This window comes from Cydia strobilella, chromosome Z (genome assembly GCF_947568885.1).
Source record: "Cydia strobilella chromosome Z, ilCydStro3.1, whole genome shotgun sequence".
NCBI classification, from domain to species: Eukaryota; Metazoa; Arthropoda; class Insecta; order Lepidoptera; family Tortricidae; genus Cydia; species Cydia strobilella.
The window spans coordinates 44,687,621-44,710,557 of record NC_086068.1 but is presented as its reverse complement, the minus strand read 5'-3'; the positions used below and the strand labels follow the sequence as shown (position 1 = coordinate 44,710,557).

General features: G+C 37.7%; 2 protein-coding genes and 1 long non-coding RNA gene across 3 annotated transcripts in view; 2 read left to right on the top strand and 1 right to left on the bottom strand.

The window, feature by feature from the left end:
• The first annotated feature begins 4,581 nt into the window (after nt 1–4,581).
• Nucleotides 4,582–22,937, top strand: part of LOC134753772 (uncharacterized) — a 46,345-nt gene continuing 27,989 nt past the window's right edge. Inside the window, exons 1-3 of the mRNA XM_063689710.1 lie at nt 4,582–4,593; nt 5,095–5,286; nt 11,075–11,570. Of these exons, the coding sequence (XP_063545780.1) occupies nt 4,582–4,593; nt 5,095–5,286; nt 11,075–11,570 (700 nt within the window). The remainder of the gene's footprint in view (nt 4,594–5,094; nt 5,287–11,074; nt 11,571–22,937) is intronic.
• LOC134754933 (uncharacterized) lies at nt 8,800–22,141 on the bottom strand. The gene is made up of 2 exons (XM_063691413.1): nt 21,866–22,141; nt 8,800–9,355 (listed from the first exon to the last, which is right to left on the bottom strand). Exons 1-2 carry the CDS (start codon nt 22,002–22,004, stop codon nt 8,811–8,813), a joined length of 684 nt encoding a protein of 227 aa, XP_063547483.1. The 5' UTR covers nt 22,005–22,141; the 3' UTR covers nt 8,800–8,810.
• On the top strand, nt 13,885–14,359 carry LOC134754985 (uncharacterized). The gene is made up of 2 exons (XR_010129002.1): nt 13,885–13,960; nt 13,998–14,359. It is a non-coding gene; the product is annotated as an uncharacterized LOC134754985 (long non-coding RNA).

The following is a 22,937-nucleotide window of genomic DNA, read 5'->3' as shown; positions in this document are numbered from 1 at the left end:
TAAAGCTTATTAAATTCTACACAAAAAAGTCCTAGATAACTTTGCGGAAAAAATACATCTTGTTATAAATAGAAAATAATAGCTGAATCCAGATTTAGCGCTTATACCCTTTCAGGGGATATTCTCTTAATATGAAACTTGGAGGAATATGAATTCCACTTTTGTCTATACATTTGTACACGTTCTACTCCAATATCAACATTTTACTCGACTGCGACTTAAACAGAAAGTAGGGTTATGGGTTTAAATACTGAAAATCAGTACACCCTGTAGCTCAGGATACTGGACGGATTTTTGAAAATGACATATCGGTAGATTCCTCTTGCCCTTCACAACCTGTTTACACCTGTTTTATTAAAGAAAAATTAATACAGCCGCCTTGAATAGCCGGCGAATAGTAAATCATATTTTTACTTCTAGCGCCTAAACTATTGAGTGGATTTCAATAAAATAGACATCAGTAGATCCATAATTGGTACACGAGTGCTATGCAATACAAATTTACTAAAATAAATGGAGGAAAAATGTGTAAAACTTAAAAATGTGACTACAAAAACAGATTTTAGGACTTAAATGGGGTTTAAACAATAGTGACAGTAATGAAATTTGACACCTACAATTTCAGGGATCCCTGTTTGCGTGTCATAAAATTGGAGCTTCGGGGACCACGGGGATCAAACGCCATCTTGAAAAGTATGTCTTTTTTGGTTTTTCTTTTTTTCTCGGAATATCTGGGCTTAATGTGAATACTGTGTATGGCGAAATAAAAGCTTATTAAATTCCACACTAAAAAGTTATACTACACCATGTCCCAAAAACGAAGCCTTTTTCTAGAAATAAAACAAACAGGTGTAAACAGGTTGTGAAGGGCAAGAGGAATCTACCGATATGTCATTTTTAAAAATCCGTCCAGTATCCTGAGCTACAGGGTGTACTGATTTTCAGTATTTAAACCCATAACCCTACTTTCTGTTTAAGTCGCAGTCGAGTAAAATGTTGATATTGGAGTAGAACGTGTACAAATGTATAGACAAAAGTGGAATTCATATTCCTTCAAGTTTCATATTAAGAGAATATCCCCTGCCGGGCTAGCACATGATTGGCGCGAGAGTATCTCGCCGCGACATAGACTACCCGTCCCCCTTTAATTCATACAGTTAGTAAAAGACGGGTAGTCTATCTCGCGGCGAGATACTGTAGCGCCAATCATGTGCTTGGCCTACTGAAAGGGTATAAGCGCTAAATCTGGATTCAGCTATTATTTTCTATAACAAGATGTGATTTTTCCGCAAAGATATCTAGGACTTTTTTGTGTAAAATTTAATGTTGCCTTACATCATATTTTCACAGAGAACGTAGATTTAGAGTAAAACGCAAATTTCTCCAGGATGGTACACATTTTCCAAGATGGCTGCGATTCCTCGAGGTCCCCAAATGTCAAATAGTGTGGACATGAAAAAGAGACCTTTAATTAACATACATACCAAATTTCATAACTTTGGAAGAGATTTCGAGGTTAGTCTTAATCAACAATCGGTGCTAGGCGTATTAGTAGTCATTATAACTTAAGTACTTCACTCTGCTATTAATAGACCAGGAAATAAATGCCCAAAAAAAGGTATCTATAGAGGGAAATGCTTGGAACACAATTTTTGACTTTGTAGCTTTGTTTGACTAGTTAGGAGGTGAACATATTAAAGTCCCCGGCCGTAACCCTGGTGCTGGGGGGATAGGGGGGTTTAAAAGGTTCAATTTTTCGGTTTTTCGATTATATTTCTGAAACTATGCGTCTGAGCGACTTGGCCACTTATACAAAATGAAAAGAGATTTAATTTGTTACAGGTTTTATTAAGTCAAGTTTTTCAATATCTTGTAGTTTTTGAGATATCCGCTCTTGAAGGTTTATTTAGGGCTCTCATTTTTATCTTGATTATTACATCAGTGAAGCTGCTAGGTGAGCGACCGGGGGTGCTGAATTCATTTATGGTATCAATATTGACACCATTCCTAGGTAAAAACAAAATTTAAAAAAAAGATTTTTATAAAACTCCTCTTTACGCTTAAACCGCCGAACCGATTTCGTTGAAATTTGGTATAGGGATGGTTTGAGTCCCGGGACAGTACATAGGATAGATTTTATAACCAAAATCATCTTTTGAGGGTGTGAAAAGTGGGGTGGAAATTTGTATGGGAAATCAATAACCGCTGAACCTATTTAAATAATATTTGGGATGGTCTACATGTTTGATTTAGTTGAAAATGATACCAAACATGACTTCAATGAGTTCAAACCTAAATTTAAGCAGTATTAACCTCAGGAATTCAACTTCGGCGTAGAAGCTGAATTCCCCTCACACCAAATTTCACCCCTTCAGAGTATGATTTTTGAGATTATTTATTTAATCGTATGGCATATGGTGATAATTTGTAAAATAGAAACAGTGTAAGTGTTGTAAGTTATTAAAGATGTACACATAGACCAGTCAGCCACTTTATGGCTTCGTCGCTCAGGGTGATCAGGTCTTCGGGAGGGCCGGCGACATAACGCGTTATAGAACAGTCATGAATGATGTGCTGGATGGTTTGTGCTTCCGCACCGCAGCCACAGGCCGGGGAATCCACCCACCCACATCGGTGTTTGTAGTAGGCGCATCGACCATGACCAGTACGCAGTCTATTAAGTTTGCACCAGTTTCGTCTAGGGAGGTCCGATCCCATTATTCTGGAGCCAGGCGTGATATCAGAGCCTAGTTTTCCCGCCATTAACAAGTCCCACGATTTTGCCCACTCGCGTTTGAGATTAAATTGAGTATCGGCTAGGTTTTTGGCGATGTTATATGAGGGATTCCTGGATTTGAGCCGTTGCTTGTTTGGCTCTAAAAACTCTGCATAACATGGTAGGTTAGGGGTCTTTTGGATCTTGGACACTTCCTGAAGCAAGGCGTCCTTCCTCCTGAGTTCTGGCGGGGCAATCCGTGACAGCACGGACAGCCAGTGGCAAGGCGTAGGTTGGAGCGTCCCGGATACGACTCGCATGGCTTTGTTCAGCTCGACATCTACTCTGGAGGCATGAGCACTGCCTAGCCACACCGCTGCACAGTATTCTGCTGTTGAAAACACCAGAGATAGCGCTGATGTTCGCAACACTTCGGCACTTGCTCCCCAAGAGGTGCCACTTAGTTTTTGCACGATGTTGTTGCGACTCTGGAGTTTGCGAGCTGTGTTGGAGAAGTGTTGTTTGAACGTCATGGAGCGGTCGAGGGTGACTCCGAGATACTTGGGGGTGAAATTGTGTCTAACTAACGATCCGTTCAGGGTCACCTTTAATTCACGCTTCGCTAATAGGTTGTGCAAATGAAAGCAGCAGACATCCGTTTTACTTATGCTAGGAGTTAATCGCCAAACTCTGAAGTAGTCAGCCAACAGTGCCAAGTCACTGGATAGTGTAAGTTCCAGGTTGTCAAAGTTTTGGTGTTGAGATACTAGGCAGATGTCGTCGGCGTATATAAACTTCCTAGCGCTGGTGCTTGGGAGGTCAGATATGTACATATTGAACAGTATCGGTGCCAGCACTGATCCCTGGGGGAGTCCATTACTTAGCTTTCTGACATCACTAACATTAGAGCCCAAGTATACTCTGAATTTTCGCTGACAGAGCATGTTGGAAATCAGGTTGGCAACGGCAATGTTTGGGACAACCGAAAGAAGCTTGAAGATAAACCCCTCTCTCCAGACGGTGTCGTAAGCTGCAGTAAGGTCGATGAACACGGCTCCGGACTTCAATCCCTTCTGGAAGCCGTTTTCTAGGTGTGTCGTAAGAGCCAGGACCTGTGGTCTGTACAGCTTCGACCGGGTCGAAAACCCGCTTGTTCTACTGGGACTATACGATCTATCAGGGGAGCTATCCTACAATAAATGAATCTCTCGAGCAGTTTGTAGCAGTTGCTTAGCAGAGCAATGGGGCGATAGCTGGAAGGGTCGTCCACCTTTTTCCCAGGCTTGAGAATTGCTATAACTTTCGACTCTTTGAAGGTCCTGGGGAGTTTGTTCCGGCTGAGGACGTTGGAAAAGAAGAGAGAGAGCCATTTCACCGCATTGGGCCCCAGCTTTTGCAGGAACTCGTTGTAGGCTCCATCCACTCCAGCGGCTTTCCCGGCCGATAGTCCTTTAATCGCGTGTATTTCTTCAGCTGTGAAAGGTCTTGCCAGGTCAGGGTCTTCCACCAGGTTAGACTTCAGCTCCTTAAACTTTTTCTTAATCCTCCTGGTTTCTAGTTTATCGCCCTTAGCTCTGGATGTCGAAACAATTCGGTTTGCTATCTCGTTTGGTTGAATTACAGCCGTGAGCCGTGAAGGTGCCGTTTTCCCCGTAAGTTTGTTCAGAACACTCCACGCTTTTCGGCTGGATCGCTTGAAGTCCATAGATTCGACTGTGTCTTTCCACTTCTTTACTCTGTTGGCGTCCAGGGAAAGTAAGAGCTCGGTTCCTATAGAGCAGTCACCCGTTTCCCGGTAGGATCTGTATAGGCTTTCGCTTTCGCTACTACATCCGGGGACGCACTCTTTCCTGAAACCTCTGCAAATGTTGCGTTTGGCAGATGATTTTTGAGATAAGAACTATCTTATATCCTGTCTTGGGACTTAAAACATATATTTACCAAATTTTAACTAAATCGGTTCAGCGGTTTAAGCGTGAAAAGGAGTTTAAAAAAAAGTTATTTGTTCAAAGTTTATGTTTTTACTTCGGAAAGGTGTCAATGTTGATACCATATATGAATTCAGCACCCCCGATTTCAAGAGCGGATATCTCAAAAACTACACCAGATATCGAAAAACTTGACTTAGTAAACCTTGTAACAAATTAAATCACTTTTCATTTTGTATAAGTGACCATGTCGTTCAGACGCATATATACCGAGATATAAACGAAAAACCGAAAAATGGAACCTTCAAACCCCACTCTCCCCCCAGCACCAGGGTTACGGCCGGGGACTTTTGATATTTTCACCTCCTTACTAGTCTAAACAAAGCTACGAAGTCAAAAATTGTGTTCCTAGCATTTCCCTCTATACCTTTTTATTGCTTGGCCTATAAGATTGTAACAACCTACTTGGAACAGAATTCAGCAGATGAGTATGTACCTATCGATCACGTCGTGGACGGGCGCAGCAAGAGGCGCGTGCGGCTGCTGAACCCCTACGTGTTGCGCCTGCGTCGCGACGCGCCGCTCGAAGCGTACAGGTTGAAGTTTATCGAAGTAAATACCATTACCTATTATTCTCTTTACGCAGATGGATTCGTTATTATACACTTGAAATTAGCATGACCAGCAAAAACCAACGAAACCAATAATCATTAACCAAATTATGATAAACTTAATATGTAAATCATTTACAGACTGTAAGCGGATTGTTGGCGACCTCAAAAAAACAGAATCATAAATATGCTAACGAACAGTCGAGAAGGGTAACTTTGTACAGTTTGTACTTCGTTTTTTTTTTGCATTAGAAAGAACTTCGTATGCGTGTATCTTTTATCAGGCGTGCCATAACATAATATTGTTAAAAATAATGGAATTTTCTAATTTTGCATGGTCATTGGTCAATACTTATAATTTACTTCAAAATTTTACTGCAAAAAGTACCCGAATTAGAATCACAAGTTTACTTCTGCGAAGTTCTTTCTAATGCTAAAAGTATAGTTATAAAATCCGACTTATGTGGCTCAGTAATATTAATATACTATTACCCACAATGATTTTATCACACTTGCAAAGAAGATAAGGAGAACAGCAAAAATTATTCGGCCATATTGTTCTTTTTTGTCGTGAGGAGGGTCAATACAGGTAAGCGTGGCTGGCCTTCACACTGTGGCCTGTTTACGCATGTAGTGTTTATTGCGAGTTTATACATTTGATCCTTGCTACTACTGGAGTTTAGTGTAGGGTTGCCATAAGTGTAGGGACGTCGACCGGGACAATTTTTTTTTTTTGCGTTTATGATTTAGCGACACAGAGGAGTGCAAATATTGCTCCGTTGTGTATCACCGGGACACCAAGCTTCTAACGGGGACATGTCTAGGTGTAAGGGGACGTATGGCAACCCTAGCACAGAATAAGTAATAGTATTATCATACAGAACGGCCACGCACCGCCCCGCCCCGACTCGAATTACCTCGCCCCGCGACAGCAGATTGACGGCCGTTTGCCGGCCGCTCAGTACTATTTTTAAGCAACTTACTCACACTACGACGCATGACGCGTGTACAGACGTGCCGTTCACACATAGAAACGCAAGTGATTTTTGATGTATAGCGTGTCCGCCCTGTTACCTTAGTTTAGTGGCAAATGTATGAACTCGCTATAAACACATATATTAATGTTTAAACGTGCCTCCATGTGAAGGCCAGCTAAATACACTTACCCGTATTGACCTTAAATGGGAATTGTTACTCCTCACGATGCCACACTTATTAGTTATTAGTATTGACCTTATCTCTTTAGATTATTAATATAACCATTAACTCCATAAACTTACAAGCAAGGAGTAATAACCACCTATATTTCAGGGTATAATATACCTACATATAACCATAACTCTGGGCGGATCCGTGGGAGTACTCTAGGCTGTAGGCTGTAGGCCATTATCTGCCAGTAATCAGTACTATCAGTAGGTACGACTGCGTTGAACTGCAACCACGAGCTAGCAGAACAAAACTATGAGCTCAAAACCCTATACATATTACTTTATGGTATTATCGGGAAATGAAATTTCCGGTATATCCACCTACAAGAGATAAACCTATGTGTTAAATAGGTACAGGAAATAAATAAAACCTTAAATCAATATGTCATCTATGGAATGCTTGGTTATTTTATACTGGAAGTCACTTACCTTCGTACAGATGTAAAAAAAAGCCTGACCAGGAATATATGATCATTGTCAAGAGGGCGCTATTATTCTCATTTATATGGCAACAGTTCAGTATAGTCTGAACAATGTGGATTGACAACTCGTTTGACTTACATCTACTTTTATTCACCGTAATCAAAATCAGAACCCATTTATTTGGTGTCTACACTTTTTTTTATAGTCGGTACTTCTTTTTTGCCGTATAAAATTCATGTATTTTCTTAAATCGTCTAATTTCATCTTTTTTTTTTTTGGTTTGCATAAAACCTCAGGAGGTACAACCTTCTCTCGTAATCCGCGTAATCGATGCCTCCGATTTACCTAGAAATTTATATAAATTTACGCATATGTATTTAATTTAGTCGTAACATGCCAGATGGTGTGATTACTATTAGCCACACCATCAGCTCAGCTCAGCTCTATAGTTGAAAAAATATTTCATCTAATATCATGTTACTCCATTCTGGGAAGAGGCCTACATCCAAGATTGGATCACCAAAAGGTCACAATGATGATGATGGTGGTCATGTTACTAGGTATATATTCCGTAACCTTACATAGGTTCTGCTACATTGTCAATTAAACAGATTGATCGTCTCCAAAGCCCATTGTAAAAAAAAATCAAAATTAAACTCATTTTTGTTACTATGTTTCCTCGCTTGTATAACATAACACTACAATAACTAAGTCGTAATAACCAGACTATAATGACATTTTGATTTGTTTACCTATCAGCTCTGATGTTTATTTGGTAACATTTCGTAGCGAAATAGTTTAATTTCCCGAACTGTTCTTTTCCAGCAGTTTATTATTTACATTATTAACAATGTTCCGCTCCTGGCTATGTATAGTTTTGGGCATTTTTGTCATTTATTATTTAATATTCAACACTTAAGCATTATTCAAGTAAACCGCCACAACAAAACTGACAACAGTGACAACCTATCATTAAAATTATTGCCAGTGTAAGAAATTAGTTCCAATGAAATTCCTCAACATGGCGTATGATCATATATTTCTGGTCAGGCTTTAGTGCATAATTGTTTTCAATCCTATTTTCTCGGAAACGTTCGTATTTGTCATGCTACTTCAGTCAACCTCAGTACTTTTTATACTGAGACTGACTGAAATAGCAAGACACGTTCATACGTTTCCGTGAAAATACAAGGGAAAATAATTATGCACTACATCTGTATTTAAGTTTTTCACTTGAGCACATACCGTAGTGGCACCAGTGCCCGACTGGGAACCAGTACCCATCACTTCTATTTTTGTTTCAAGAAAATAAGGGTAGGAAGCCGGTTTCTTAATGTGCTGTACCTGCACAGTGTTGCCATATTAGGAGACCGATTCCCTACCCTTATTTTCTTAGATAAAAATAGAAGTGTCGAGTATCTACTGGATCCCTGTCGGTCACCGGTGCCACTGCCACTACATTACTTGCCACAAAACAGACTCGTGACACTAATGGAGGTCTAAATATTATGGATGACTGGCATTCAAAGAAGGTTATGCCTGAGCCTAGGCACGTGTTCCCCGCGAGGGTGAGCTACGCTGTTCGGCTTGCGGGACCGGTGGCGGCGTTCTCCGCCGAATCTATACTTGCGTCTTCTCAGGCCCGTGGCGATAATGGTAAATAAACTCTAAAAGATCTGCGATAAAGTGTACAAAAATACATAGGTATTCATCACTAATCAACTTTATTTGTAAATACAGAACAAAGGCAGAGCAATAAGATCGCTGCAGATTTAGTGTCCGCGTCGCTTTTATCAGCGAGCCCACGATTCACGCTGAACATGGCGCGACGCCCCTCGCACGTCACAATAAGTCCTCGGAATCCTAACCGAAGTGCAAAGAGCGCGCCAAAAACTAACCCAGGTATACCTTACTCGTAATTGCTTCAGTAATCGTCAGTGATTACTTCACACTTAATCTTATTTTCCCTCGGAAGATCTTCGCAGCTTTGGTCGGGCGATCCTGTCTGACGAGACGATAGCTGTTCCTCCGCGTCTATTATTACTGCAAATATATTCTTCTTAACTTGGGTTTGCATCCAAGGTGGCATTTCTCTTGTACTTTTGAGAATACAGTTAAAGAAGGATTCTAAAGCATCGGGGTCTTTACGAAAACTGGGTGCGGGTTCTGAGTCGACGGCGCGGTCGGGGCACCGCCGCTTGGCAGGCAGCGCTGCCGTGCTGGGCTCTGTACTAGGAGAGGGCGCGCTTACATCTCGCTGTCGCTTCGATCCACTGTCACTTATAGGTTCCATGTCAATATGCTCCGTAATACGATACTTCATATGTGGTTCGAGGAATTGCATGTGTTTAGCGTACTTCCAAGTGGTTATCTGAGCTGGAAGTAATTTATTCTTTCCTAGCTTGGCCCGTTTTAAAGCGTCTCGGTGGTTATCTCGCAGTTTCTTCCATTCTGATTTTGCAATGTGTACTGAAACAAACCAACCATAAACAATAATTGATTTAACCTACTTCATCTTAGCGGCACTACTGCACAAGGAAAATGCGAACTAGCAGAAGTTTATCAGAAATTAAACAGTAACTTTAATTGACTGTAATGATGATTTTGGGTGTAATTTATCTTATAAGGACCGCATCGAAAAGTAAGTAGACAACTTCAGAATCTTTTAAATCCCTAAACGCAACTAAAGGTTAAATTGTATATGCTTATGTAGGTATAAGATTCAATTGCTGTGCCCTTACATGGTCTATATTCCACGTAAATGTAATATATTGGCAATTAGTACAATCGGATTAAGTCTCACCTCGAAATCCTTCCAAAGTTATGAAATTTGGTATGTATGTTAATTAAAGTGTTATTAGATTCTGTCTGTCTATCTGTATTGTGTGATATGTTTATGTATGTATGTATGAATATATATATATATATATATATATATTTATTGTATATATTACATTTATGCATGTATTGATATTGTTATATATTTAGTTGTGCTGATATATTTTTTTTTCCTGTACTCGTTCTCCATTTATTTTTGCTACCCTTATACATATTTCTTCCTTGCGCTAATTTCTACTACCTGAAGGTTGTCTGAAAGAGTAGTAGTAGGAGAAAAGAGTAGTAGTAGGTGTGAGAAAAGAGTAGTAGTAGGTGTGAACGTAAACAGTCCATATCATAAGTCAAGGAGCATTAATATTCGAAATAATATATAAAAATGTAAGATCTGTACCTCAAGTAGTGCCAAAACATCGACCAGGACACTGCACTCTGGATTTTAAGTGAATCAAAACACCGGTGAGCCACATTTCACTTATTTTCGACAAAATAATATTTGGAATCAGTCCTTGAATCACTCACACAGACACAAAGTTTGAATTAACTGTTTTAAAAGGATAAAAATAAAGATAAATAATGGGTATTTAAACAGCTGATTCGTGACGTATCGTCAGGATGACACATGACGTCTGACGTTTCATTTCGCGGCCCAAAGTCAACTCGCCAGAAAAGTTGCGTTCAGAAATTATTAAAGAAATTGAATCGCAAAGATTGGTGTCAAAGAAATAAAATATTAGAAGATAAATATAACATTATTTATACAGAAAACTTAACCGAGGAATAAGTTTATAACATGGAAAACAATAATCCATCCAGATTTTTATAATAAAGCATTTTAGGAGATTACCCAAATAAATAAATAAAATTGGAACATATAAAATGCCACCAAAAAAAAATATTACGATTTGCGCAAACTGCAAAAACACCATAAAGACGAGGCAGTTTTTAAAATGCTCCTCATGTCAGAACACTTACGATGTTACCTGTACTAATATTAACGAAACACAATTTCGAAACATGCCTAAGCAAAATAAAGATAACTGGATGTGTAATCATTGTCACAAATTAAAGGAAAATCTAGAAATTACTAAAAAAAGTATAGCACGTACATTACAGTCCCCGTCCCCAGTCCCTGAAAGTAGAAGAGAAAATAAAGACATAAAATATGATGTCAAAGTGTCTACAAAAAATTCTTTTGACTCTTTGCCTGATGAGGATGACCTAAATTCATCATCATCATCATCATCAATTACCGACGAAGGGTGCAATAAGATAAATAGAAGCTGTCCAGAGATAGGTGAAGGACTAAGGGACAAATTAGAAGCACTACAAACAAAAGTCGATGATTTACAGGATAAGCTTTCCAGCGCAGATACTGAAATTGAAAACCTCCTAACCGAAAATAAGACACTGAAAAGTACTATAGAAAAGCTAACATCGAAGGTATCTAATTTGGAACAAATCTGCAAATCTAGCACGAAGAAACGTAAAAAGAGCCCTAACAAGTCCATACTCGTTTTCACGCCGAACGCGAACGCTACTAAACATAATGACAGTTTTAATGGCCTGACCGCAGATGAAACATCCCGAACAGTTACAGAATTAGTCCAGAATTTAGAACATGGGGTAAAAGCGCCATTAACACAAAATCAGGGTATTGATATGCAAACAGATGTGACTGTACAGTCGGATGTCGTGGTACATACACAAACTGCTGTCGCCGTGCCAACAGATGTCGCTTCAGAAGAACCAGAAAAGACGGACAAAACCACGCAGGTTGAAAAATTGTCAACAGATGGCGCGCGTAAAGAGTTAGACGTTCCAATTAGAAAACAGGCCAATAGAATATGTATGATAAGCTCTGACCAGTTCAATAAAATTTTAAAAGTTGCAAATTATAATTTAGGTGAATCTTACAATATCTGTCACTATCTCTATCCAGGAGTCGGGGTTCGAACTCTTTTTGGCAACCTAGAAAGCAAATTGTTAAATTACACTAAAGATGACTTTTGTATTATTTTTATAGGCGAAGAGGACTTCAAAAAATCACAATGTTATGACAATTTAGTATTATATATAAGACATATGACATCCACATTGTCGCATACCAATATTATTGTGTGTTCTCCAACCTATAATGTTGGCTACTTTAATAATATGTTTAACTGGAGGGTTGAATTCTTTAACCACCTATTACACGCAGATAATGCAAATTATGAATATGTTTATTTATTGGACAGTAATCGAAACCTGGCATACGATCATGAGATGTTTCACTTGAATTCTGGTCGCATTAATAAATATGGTTTAAATGTAATTTTTAGAGATTTAAAGACATTAATTGAATTAATTCAGACTGACATTTACAATAGTATTTCAATTGAGCAGTCATATCGCAGCAGCACACAAGACTCAGAGTTTTTTCGTGAATACTACTAGTACACGTAATGACACAAATGGTTACAATGAGCTGACAATAATGCATCAAAATATAGGAGGACTAATAAACAAGCTTGACCAGATACAAATTGCATTACACGATTTCCACTCAAAAAGCCAGGAGATCGATATAATCTGTCTCAGTGAAACTTTCTTAAAAAAAGGTTCAGAAAAAAATGTCAAACTTGATAATTTCAAACATGGAGCATTCTATAGCAGAAACGCCTGTAGAGGTGGCACAGCTATTCTAGTAAACAAAAATTTGCAGGTCAAACAAATAGAGTTTGAGTCGAAATTAGCCACAGATCATTATTTTGAGTGTTGTGGAATCGAAATTATAGGATTGGATGTGGTAATCATTGTTATTTATAGAATTCCAGTACAAACGAAATCTCATGTTGGGATCTTTATCCACAAGCTCGATATATTGCTATTCCAATTAACCTCTAAATTTAAGAAAAAGAAAATTGTCATCTGTGGAGACTGGAATATTGATGTTATAAAAGATGGTCAGTTTGCAAAAGATTTAAAAAGTACACTGCAAAATTATAATTTTACAATGCACATAAGTTCCCCCACCAGGATAAATGCATGCATTGATCAGATAGCCAGTAACGTAGATAAAGTTAAAGCATATACACATCAGCTATGCTTATCTGATCATGACATGGCTCAGACAATTACTTTTAGTGTTAAACGAAAAAATAAATGTCTGACTTGGTTTGATTACAAAAGAGATTTTAATAAAGGTAATATTGCCAAATTCATACAGTGTATCTCAGCGCTATCGTTCTCTGAGGTACTGTTCTCAAGCGATCTTACGGAAGCATTTACATTGTTTTATGAATTAGTGTGCTTATTTCATGACCTATGCTTCCCGGTCATAAAGGTCAAGATGAATAATCGATATAAGAAATCAAAATGGTTAACAAAAGGAATACGTAAGTCCTGTTATATAAAGCGAAAATTGTACTTAAGATATAAATTACTAAAAACAAACAAATCATACAATAGGACTCAATTCAAAAATTATAACAATGTACTAAAAAAATGCATTATTAAATCACAAAAAATCAATAACATCAATTATATATCAAGCAATAAAAATAAATGTAAGGCGACATGGGACATAATATCTGCTAATTTATCAAGTGCAAATAGTTATAACGAGATTGATTCTTTGAATTTTAATAATGCGACATTTAATAACCCAAAAGATATTTGTAATTTAATGAATGATTATTTTATTAACATCACCGTATCGAAATCTAATGTAAATAGCAATAATGTAAGGAATGTAACAAATACTATTGATAATTACTCTTCTTCAATATTCTTAAGACCTGTTGATGCCAAAGAAGTTTTTAAAATCATAATGTCACTTAAAAATAGTAGGAGCTCTGGATATGATGATATTACAACATATATTCTTAAGTTGATTGCCCCATGGATATGTCAGCCTATAGCTCATATTATAAACCTTTCGTTTGATCAAGCGGTTTTTCCCGAGCAGTTGAAGCTGTCCGTGGTGAAGCCCTTATTTAAAAAAGGAGACCGTAAGGATCCCAATAACTATAGGCCCATAACAATTGTTCCAGTTATTTCCAAAATAATTGAGAAAGCAATGTGTGAAAGGTTAACGGGATTTTTAGAAAAAAACGGTCTATTGCAGGCAGAACAATATGGCTTTAGAAGAGGACATTCAACTGAATTGGCTTGCTTTGATTTAGTTAAATATGTATCTGAAAGCCTGAACAGCAAAATTCCAATATTGTCAATATTTTTAGACTTAAGTAAGGCGTTTGACTGTGTTGAACACGACAAACTCCTTGCAAAGCTTGAATGCTATGGGATTAGAGGAGTTGCACTTGATTGGATAAAAAGCTACTTGTCACAAAGAAAACAATGTACTGAAGTAGTAAAAATAGAAAAAGTAGGTAAGAGTTTTGTTAAAGCCAAATATCGTTCAGATTTTCGTGAGGTACAACTAGGTGTTCCTCAAGGGAGCAACTTAGGTCCCCTATTGTTTTTAGTATACATCAATGATCTACCACGGGCAATCTCGCATAAGTGTATACTATTTGCAGATGACACAACTTTATTAATAAGGGGTGAGAAAGTTGATACATACGAGACTATCGTAAATAATGCATTGGTTGACATTAACAATTGGACATGTAAAAATAATTTAAATATCAATATGGCAAAGACATTTTTTATTCAATTCTACTCATATAATAGTATTCCAATTCAATTAAATATCAATTACAATAATTTATCTATATCAAAATGTGAAAATATTAAATTTTTAGGATTATTCATTGACCAGCATCTAAACTGGAAAGAACATGTAAATGCGGTGTGTAGTAGATTAGATAGGTTCGTCTTTGCATTAAGAAAATTAAGATATACTGTCAACTTTGAGGCAGCTGTCACAGCCTATCACGGCGTGGTATCATCAGTGCTAAATTATGGGCTATTACTGTGGGGAAATTCGGTAGATGTCGAAAGAGCATTTCTATTGCAAAAAAAATGTGTCCGTGCAATAATGAGAGCCTGGGTAACTGATAGCTGCCGACCACTATTTCAGAAATTAAAAATATTACCGCTGCCATGCATGTATATTAAAAAAGCATGTTTACTTGTAAAAAACCGTCCAGATTTGTTTAAAATGAGATCTGAATTCTTCTCAAGCCAGAGAACTCAATACCAAAATCTACTTTATCAACCCCGGTGCAACTTGGATATATATAAGAGGAATGCGTACAATATGTGCATAGTTCTATACAACAATTTGCCCAACAGTATAAAACAACTAAACGCTATGGAATACAAGAAAAAACTAAATAGTTTTCTGTTAGAGCACTGTTTCTATAGCGTTAAGGAATATTTGGAATGTAATTTGCAGTAGTACCTAAGAATTAATGGTTGACAAATGTATTTATTTAAGTTAAGTGTTCTTATTATTAATTAATCAATCAATTACTTATTATGAATTTTAATATTGGAATTTTAATCTATTAATTATACTATTAGATAACATTTTTTTTTTTTTGAAAATTTGCATGTCATGCGACTGAATACTGTACACCATATTTTAAAAAAACAACATCTGTATTTTAGAATTAAGTATTCTTGCAAATAAAGAATCTTTATCTTTATCTTTATCTGGAAGAGATCGCTTTTAAGCGATAAGACCGCCTGTTGCTGCTTAGTTTTTTATGTTAATTTGCTGTATTTAATCATGTTTCATTGTGCACAATAAAGAATATTATTATTATGTGTATCTCCGTTTTAAAACTCTCGGGTCTTTCGATCCCGGTCATTTATAAGGCGTGCGTGGGGATATAGATCCAACACGTAGAGGCCGTTTGGAGAGATTTGATGTCATGTAGAACGCCTGCTGGAACCCATTCATGGGTACATCAATAGATACCCGTGAACCGGTTTCAGCAGGCATTGGAAGCTATGTAGAGAATATGGACAGAGTACTGGTCTATGGTTTAAGTTTGGGTGGAAAAAAGACTGGGCTATTGCAAAGAAGTCCGGACACCTGCCATAACATTGCTTGCACAAGTTATCGAGGCAGGCGGTGACTCGCCACTCGTTAGATGGGCACCTGATGCGCCATCGTAAAGACGGCCAGGCGCAACACCGGCGTGAGCGGCTCAGGGGTGTCAAGAGGTGTGCTGCGCTTTCTCCGAAGTTACTCGCGGCGTTATGCCCTTTAACACTTCCACCCCTGGAGCATATAGCTCTTACGACTCCCCTCTGGACATCCAATGAAGGCAAGCCAGAGCTGAGAGTCCTGCGGGTCCCCTTGGGGTCCACTCCGACCGACGAAGACACGCCGGAGACGGAGACCCTGACCGACTCTCTGATTATTATTATTATTATTTTAAAGGTCTCTTTTTCATGTCCACACTATTTCACATTTGGGGACCTCGAGGAATAGGCCAGGAAATAAATGCCCAAAAAAAGGTATTGAGGGAAATGCAAGGAACACAATTTTTAACTTCGTAGCTTTGTTTGGACTAGTTGGACTAGGAGATGAACATATCAAAAGTCCCCGGCGATAACCCTGGTGCTGGGGGGGAGAGGGGGGTTTGAAGGTTCAATTTTTCGGTTTTTTCGATTATATCTCGGAAACTATGCGTCTGAGCGACATGGCCACTTATACAAAATGAAAAAAGATTTAATTTGTTACAAGTTTTATTCAGTCAAGTTTTTCGATATCTTGTGTAGTTATTGAGATATCCGCTCTTAAAATCGGGGGTGCTGAATTCATATATGGTATCAACATTGACACCTTTCCGAAGTAAAAACATAAACTTTGAACAAATAACTTTTTTTAACTCCTTTTCACGCTTAAACCGCTGAACCGATTTAGTTGAAATTTGGTAAATATATGTTTTAAGTCCCAAGACAGGATATAAGATAGTTCTTATCTCAAAAATCATCTGCCAAACGCAACATTTGCAGAGGTTTCAGGAAAGAGTGCGTCCCCGGATGGAGTAGCGAAAGCGAAAGCCTATACAGATCCTACCGGGAAACGGGTGACTGCTCTATAGGAACCGAGCTCTTACTTTCCCTGGACGCCAACAGAGTAAAGAAGTGGAAAGACACAGTCGAATCTATGGACTTCAAGCGATCCAGCCGAAAAGGATGGAGTGTTCTGAACAAACTTACGGGGAAAACGGCACCTTCACGGCTGACGACTGTAATTCATCCAAACGAGATCGCAAACCGAATTGTTTCCACATCCAGAGCTAAGGGCGATAAACTGGAAACCAGGAGGATTAAGAAAAAGTTTAAGGAGCTGAAGTCTAACCTGGTGGAAGACCCTGATAGTTTTTGAGATATCCGCTCTTCAAGGTTTATTTAGGGCTCTCATTTTTATCTTGATTATCTACATCGGTGAAGCTGCTAGGCCGGGTTTGGGATCGTTTTCGTATAAATCGGGGGTGCTGAATTCATTTATGGTATCAAAATTGACACCATTCCTAAGTAAAAACAAAATTTAAAAAAAATATTTTTTATAAAACTCCTCTTTACGCTTAAACCGCCGAACCGATTTCGTTGAAATTTGGTACAGACATGGTTTGAGTCCGGGGGGGATGGTCCAGTAGGGATAGTTTTTATAACCAAAATCATCTATTTAAGGGTGTGAAAAGTGGGGTGAAAATTTGTATGGGGAATCAATAACCGCTGAACCTATAAGTTATATATATATAGTTGATAAACTTGATAATGATACCAAACATGACTTCAAACCTAAATTTAAACAGTATTAACCTCAGGAATTCAACTTCGGCGAAGAAGCTGAATTCCACACACCAAATTTCACACCTTCAAAGTATGATTTTTGAGATAAAAACTATATTATATACTGTCTCGGGCGGGACTTAAAACACCTATTTACCAAATTTCAACTAAATCGGTTCAGCGGTTTAAGCGTGGAGTTAAAAAAAAGTTATTTGTTTAAAGTTTATATGTTTTTACTTCGGAAAGGTGTATTGTTGATACCATAAATGAATTCAGCACCCCCGATTTAGACGAAAACGTTACCAAACCCGGCCTAGCAGCTTTACTGATGTAGATAATTAAGATAAAAATGAGAGCCCTAAATAAACCTTCAAGAGCGGATATCTCAAAAACTATACAAGATATCGAAAAACTTGACTGAATAAAACTTGTAACAAATTAAATCTCTTTTCATTTTGTATAAGTGGCCAAGTCGCTCAAACGCATAGTTTCCGAGATATAATCGAAAAACCGAAAAATGGAACCTTCAAACCCCCCTCTCCCCCCCAGCACCAGGGTTACGGCCGGGGACTTTTGATCATGAAGCTGTACCCTAAACTGGAGCGAGCTGTCACTTTTTTTGCTATACTAAATTGAACCTTATCACCGAGCCAGAAAGGTGTTCGTACCAGACTAGAGAAAACGGTCCACATGAGATAGCAAAAGTGGGTCGCGGTGTCCCACTCGCACATGTTGCCAATGTTAAAAAGATACCATTTTGGTAGTATTTATATCAATAACTAAAAATTAAATACCTTCTTATATTATTTAAGTGCTATATTCAGAGTACGGTTCTGATATCTTTTACGTAATTTGTAAATAGTTATAATGTCAATATTATTAACTGATTTAACCAAGCATGTGCACAACAAAAAATACATTAATTTTAATATGGTAGACTGTAATAACTTTGAATATTAATTGGTATCCCCAACTTGATGAAGAAAATTTCAAAATACATGAATGGCGGCGCTCAAGATTTATTTGCGAAATAAAGTATAAAATGGGTATAAGATGTTGTGTGAAAGGTTGCAGGAGTGAAAGTTTTGCTGATTGTGGTATATCTTTTCACAGATAAGCCTCAACTATTCAAGTTTACGATAAAAATACAAGACAACATTGTCAAACTCATTAGGGTGACTATGATGTCGGCACGATGTGAATCGGTCTTACAGAATTCTTATTAACTACGTACTTACTTAATGTAAAAATAAGTTTACCTAAATAAGTATATCTTTATTTCGGCATGTTTAATTATTTGGTTGACGTAATGAGAGCTACCTATATCATTGCCAAAATTTAAATCCAGTCCTTAAATATTACAGACACATTTATACATAATATTTAATTACTGAAATGTTGGTTCAAACTATATATAATCGATTCTATATAGGTTGGACACATATTTTCGTCAGTACATAAAGGCGGCATATTTGAAAAAGAAAAATGTTGCAATCAACTACGATGACGCTTAAAGAATAGCTCAAGTGTGCGAAAGAGAAGCCATCACGTACATACCATGAGTGCGAAAGAGGCAGACTACAAATAAAAAAACGTGACCATTTTTGAGTTGTGGACGCCAACGGCTGACATTTATAGTTTGTCAAAGGACTGTCTTATTTCAAACATAGACAGAGAGAATCATACTATCTTTATCTTACACTAGTACCCGAAAGAAAAGGATGAGTATAGTTTTTTTTGTTCTTATTTACTGCCAATTTGGTTTGACCAATTATATTTATAATATAGTTGGTCAAGCAAATCTTGTGAGTCGAAAAAGGCGCGAAATTCAAATTTTAGGGTTAATTTTTAGGGTTCCGTCCGAACCCAAAGGGTAAAAATGAGACGTTTTTCCTCAATCATCCGCCATTGCTATTTGCTACCAAAAACAAATGAATACATATGAGAGTATATAATATGTATATTATACTTATAAGTGATAAGCAGATTTTTTACGATGCCTGTTTTTGAGAGATAGCATCTCGAACATATACGCAATACAATAGAAACGACATCAGCATTAGACTTGCTTAACGTCTAAAGGTAAATATTTGCATCATAATTATCACGTAACACACATAATAAAATCTTATACCTATTTAACTTATCACACCTAATTTATCATGACATTTCGTGATTTTTAATCCCACTTGGTCGAAAAATATTTTATTTCATGCAGGTCTCTAAAGACGATGAGATGAGATGTAGGTGTCTAAAGGACAAATATCTATTTTGTTCCCGCGGGATTTTGAAAAAAAAAAACCTGTAATTTTCATTAATATAACTCCCTAGGGAGTAATAGCTTTTTAATTATGCGTGCCTATTAGGGTGACCAAAAGTCATATGATATGACTTAATTAGAAAGAGATGCAACCGCCCACTTTGACTTCTCATGTGGACACACTTTTTGGCTCGTGTACTCCATCCGGTTTATTAAATCTACATTCGTGCTTTTGATATGTTCATCTCCTAACTAGTCCAAATAAAGCTACGAAGTTAAAAATTATGTTCCTTGCATTTCCCTCTATACCTTCTTATTGCTTGGCCTGGATCGCAGCCATCTTCGAAAATGTGTACCATCCTGGAGAAATTTGCGTTTTACTCTAAATATACGTTCTCTATGAAAATATGGTGTAAGGCAACATTAAAGCTTATTAAATTCTACACAAAAAAGTCCTAGATAACTTTGCGGAAAAAATACATCTTGTTATCTATACATATAATAAAGCGCAAGAGGGTCGAAAGTCTGTACATGGAAGATATTGGAAAAAAGTTGGCTGGGGATACTTAGAATCGATAACAGAACACGTTCCAACAGTTTTTAGAATTTATGTCTGTTTGTCTGTTTATCTGTTTTTCTGTTTGTCTGTTTATTTGACCGCGCATCAAATGAAAATGGCTGAACGGATTTTAATGCAAACTTTATTAATCTGTCGAAAAAAACCACGGCTAGGTTATAGGCTATAAAATTTTTAGAAATTTTACCACTTAGGGGGTTAAAGAAGGGATAAAAGTTTGTATGGGGTTCAAGATTTATTTTAAGCTAGCAATTTGAAACTTCGTAAAAAGATATCATTGAAATACAAGAAAACTATTTTCAGCGTTTTTGAAAATTCATCCCCTAAGGAGGTGAAAAAGAGGTTGAAAGTTTGAATGGAGATCAAATTTTTTTTTCGAGTGCGTGACTTGAAACTTTGTATATGGGCATATTATTATATAATACAGGAAAAGTGATTTCAGCCTTATCAATAATTCGTCCACTAACGGGGTTAAAAGAGGGTTGAAAGTTTGAACCCATTACAAATGGTACCGTACCGTACCATAAAAAAAATGTAATAAAAGTATGAAGTTCATGGCCTTCACTAAATTAAAAAGCTACATTGTTTCACAGTACGACTAGGAGTGACGAAAGTAGGCTAGTTCGAGCTGCTGAGGTGAAAAATATAATTTTAACCGATTGGTCATAAACATAAAAAAAACTTTATCTTTACGAAAACAAAAGGACTGTGGGGCTTCTACTCACCTCACCGATAATAATTGCTTGCGGACTACTTCTCTTCTTATTGTATTAAAACTATTAATATAAATAATATAAACATATATAAGAGGGACGGGTAGTCCATCTCGCGGGCGAGATGCCGTCACGTCGCTCCTGTACAAATGCCGCATTGTAACGCGAATCGCATGCAATTATCAGTGAGGTGAGTAGAGGCCCTAAACATGCAGACAAATTGACAACAATGTCACGCGTATTGTACAAATGTAGTGCATAATTATTTTTCATCGTTTTTTCACGGAAACGTACGAACGCTATTTCAGTCAGTCTCGGTACAAAAAGTACTGAAGTAGCATAACAAAAACGAACGTTTCCATGTAAAACAATTATGTACTACATCTGTAGGTACCTTACCTACCTAGTTTTCCGGTCATTTAAAAAAAGTATGCCTGAGGCCTAGTTCCTCCTTCTCTTATACCTAAAGCCTGACCAATAATATATTTGATGATCATTGATTCAAGAGGGCGCTATTATTCTCATGTAGGTATAGGGTGACAGTTCATGAGTTCAGTATAGTGAGTATAGTATAAAAAAATTAGTTCCAGTGAAATTCCGCAACATGGCGCGTGATCATATATTCCTGGTCAGGCTTTATAAATGTAGGTACAGTCACGGACTTTAATTGTTGAGCCATCTAGGGCTTACTTTACATTGGACATTTAATACCGATAGTATTGACAACCAAATTAGCTTGAACCCTAAATGGCTCAACAATTGTCCGTCACTGTACCTACGAAGAGTAGTGATATTAAGATACAAGTGATGCAGCCGCAGCGCAGACATTTATATATAGAGAGAATAACAGTTTTATGCTCGCAAGCTTAGGACTCATGTGATGAACTCACTGTTAGGGATAGAAGGATCGTTGTTTTGGTCTACGACGCATTGCCAGGCTTCGTCCTTCATATGCATTTCTCTGTAGTCAGGGTGCAGTGGGTTCCAAAGACAGGGTTGAGCGCGAACGCTTTCTATGAAGGCTTTCATGTCTGTTTATTGTCTGAAACACGTACGTCGTTAACGAGACGCTAGCGGGCCCAGACTGGCTCGGCCGGACGCGCGCTGCCGGCGCGGCCTCGCGCCGCCTCGCGCGGGACCGTTCCCCGCCCCGCCGACCAGTTCTCACCACCCAGGTTCTTTCAATTGTACTTGTTTGAGCGTAAACCGGTTTCTACACAATAAACTACAAGCAGGTTATGGCTCCTTAGTAGTCCGTTTGAATCTTTTAAAATGTCGTTATACAAACTCCGCTCGCGATTTCTGGGTAACCAGAAAACGGCCACACACGGCGAAGATACTATAATATTTTATCAACAGAAAAATGAATAGTTATTTCATAGAAATTGTTGATTCCATTTTGGCAGAAAACAAGAAGATAAGCGGTCATCCTGCTGGAAGAGTTAAGCGACACGAGAAGAATGTAATCATTGAGGAAGATGATGGCTTAGATAAAGAAAGCACACAGCTTTTTCATGATTCCCAATTGTCAAAGGTACTTATTTAGTTTGAGTAGCAGTACTAGCAGTCTTTTTCAATATTTATACCCACCTTTGCCCTAATTAGTATATTTAATAATTATGTATAGTGATTTTAAAATTATTTCTAGGAATTAATATGAATTGACAATTTTTTTTTTATGTGGGCTATTTTATGTTATGTATTTAAAGAAAATTAATAGTAAGTATATTGTGCAACGTGGGGGGTATGTGAAATATTGCACGAGTCTATACCTGTATTCACGACAGCGGCAGGCTGTAGTGAATTAAATACTCGATATATTCTTACCCCCGGAGTTACATACACTGATTTTCATCACACTTGCAAAGAAAAAAAAACTATATTTTAAGCGAAATAATAGGGAATATTACGCGAAACTCTGCGCAGGTGGCACCACTACCACAATCTGAGGGTCTATCGCGA

Excerpts from the sequence above, each read along its gene's own strand:
- LOC134754933 (XM_063691413.1), bottom strand. The coding sequence starts at position 22,004 with ATGAAAGCCTTCATAGAAAGCGTTCGCGCTCAACCCTGTCTTTGGAAC. Across the intron at positions 9,356-21,865 it reads CGATCCTTCTATCCCTAACA|TACACATTGCAAAATCAGAA; the intron begins GTGAGTTCATCA and ends GGTTTGTTTCAG.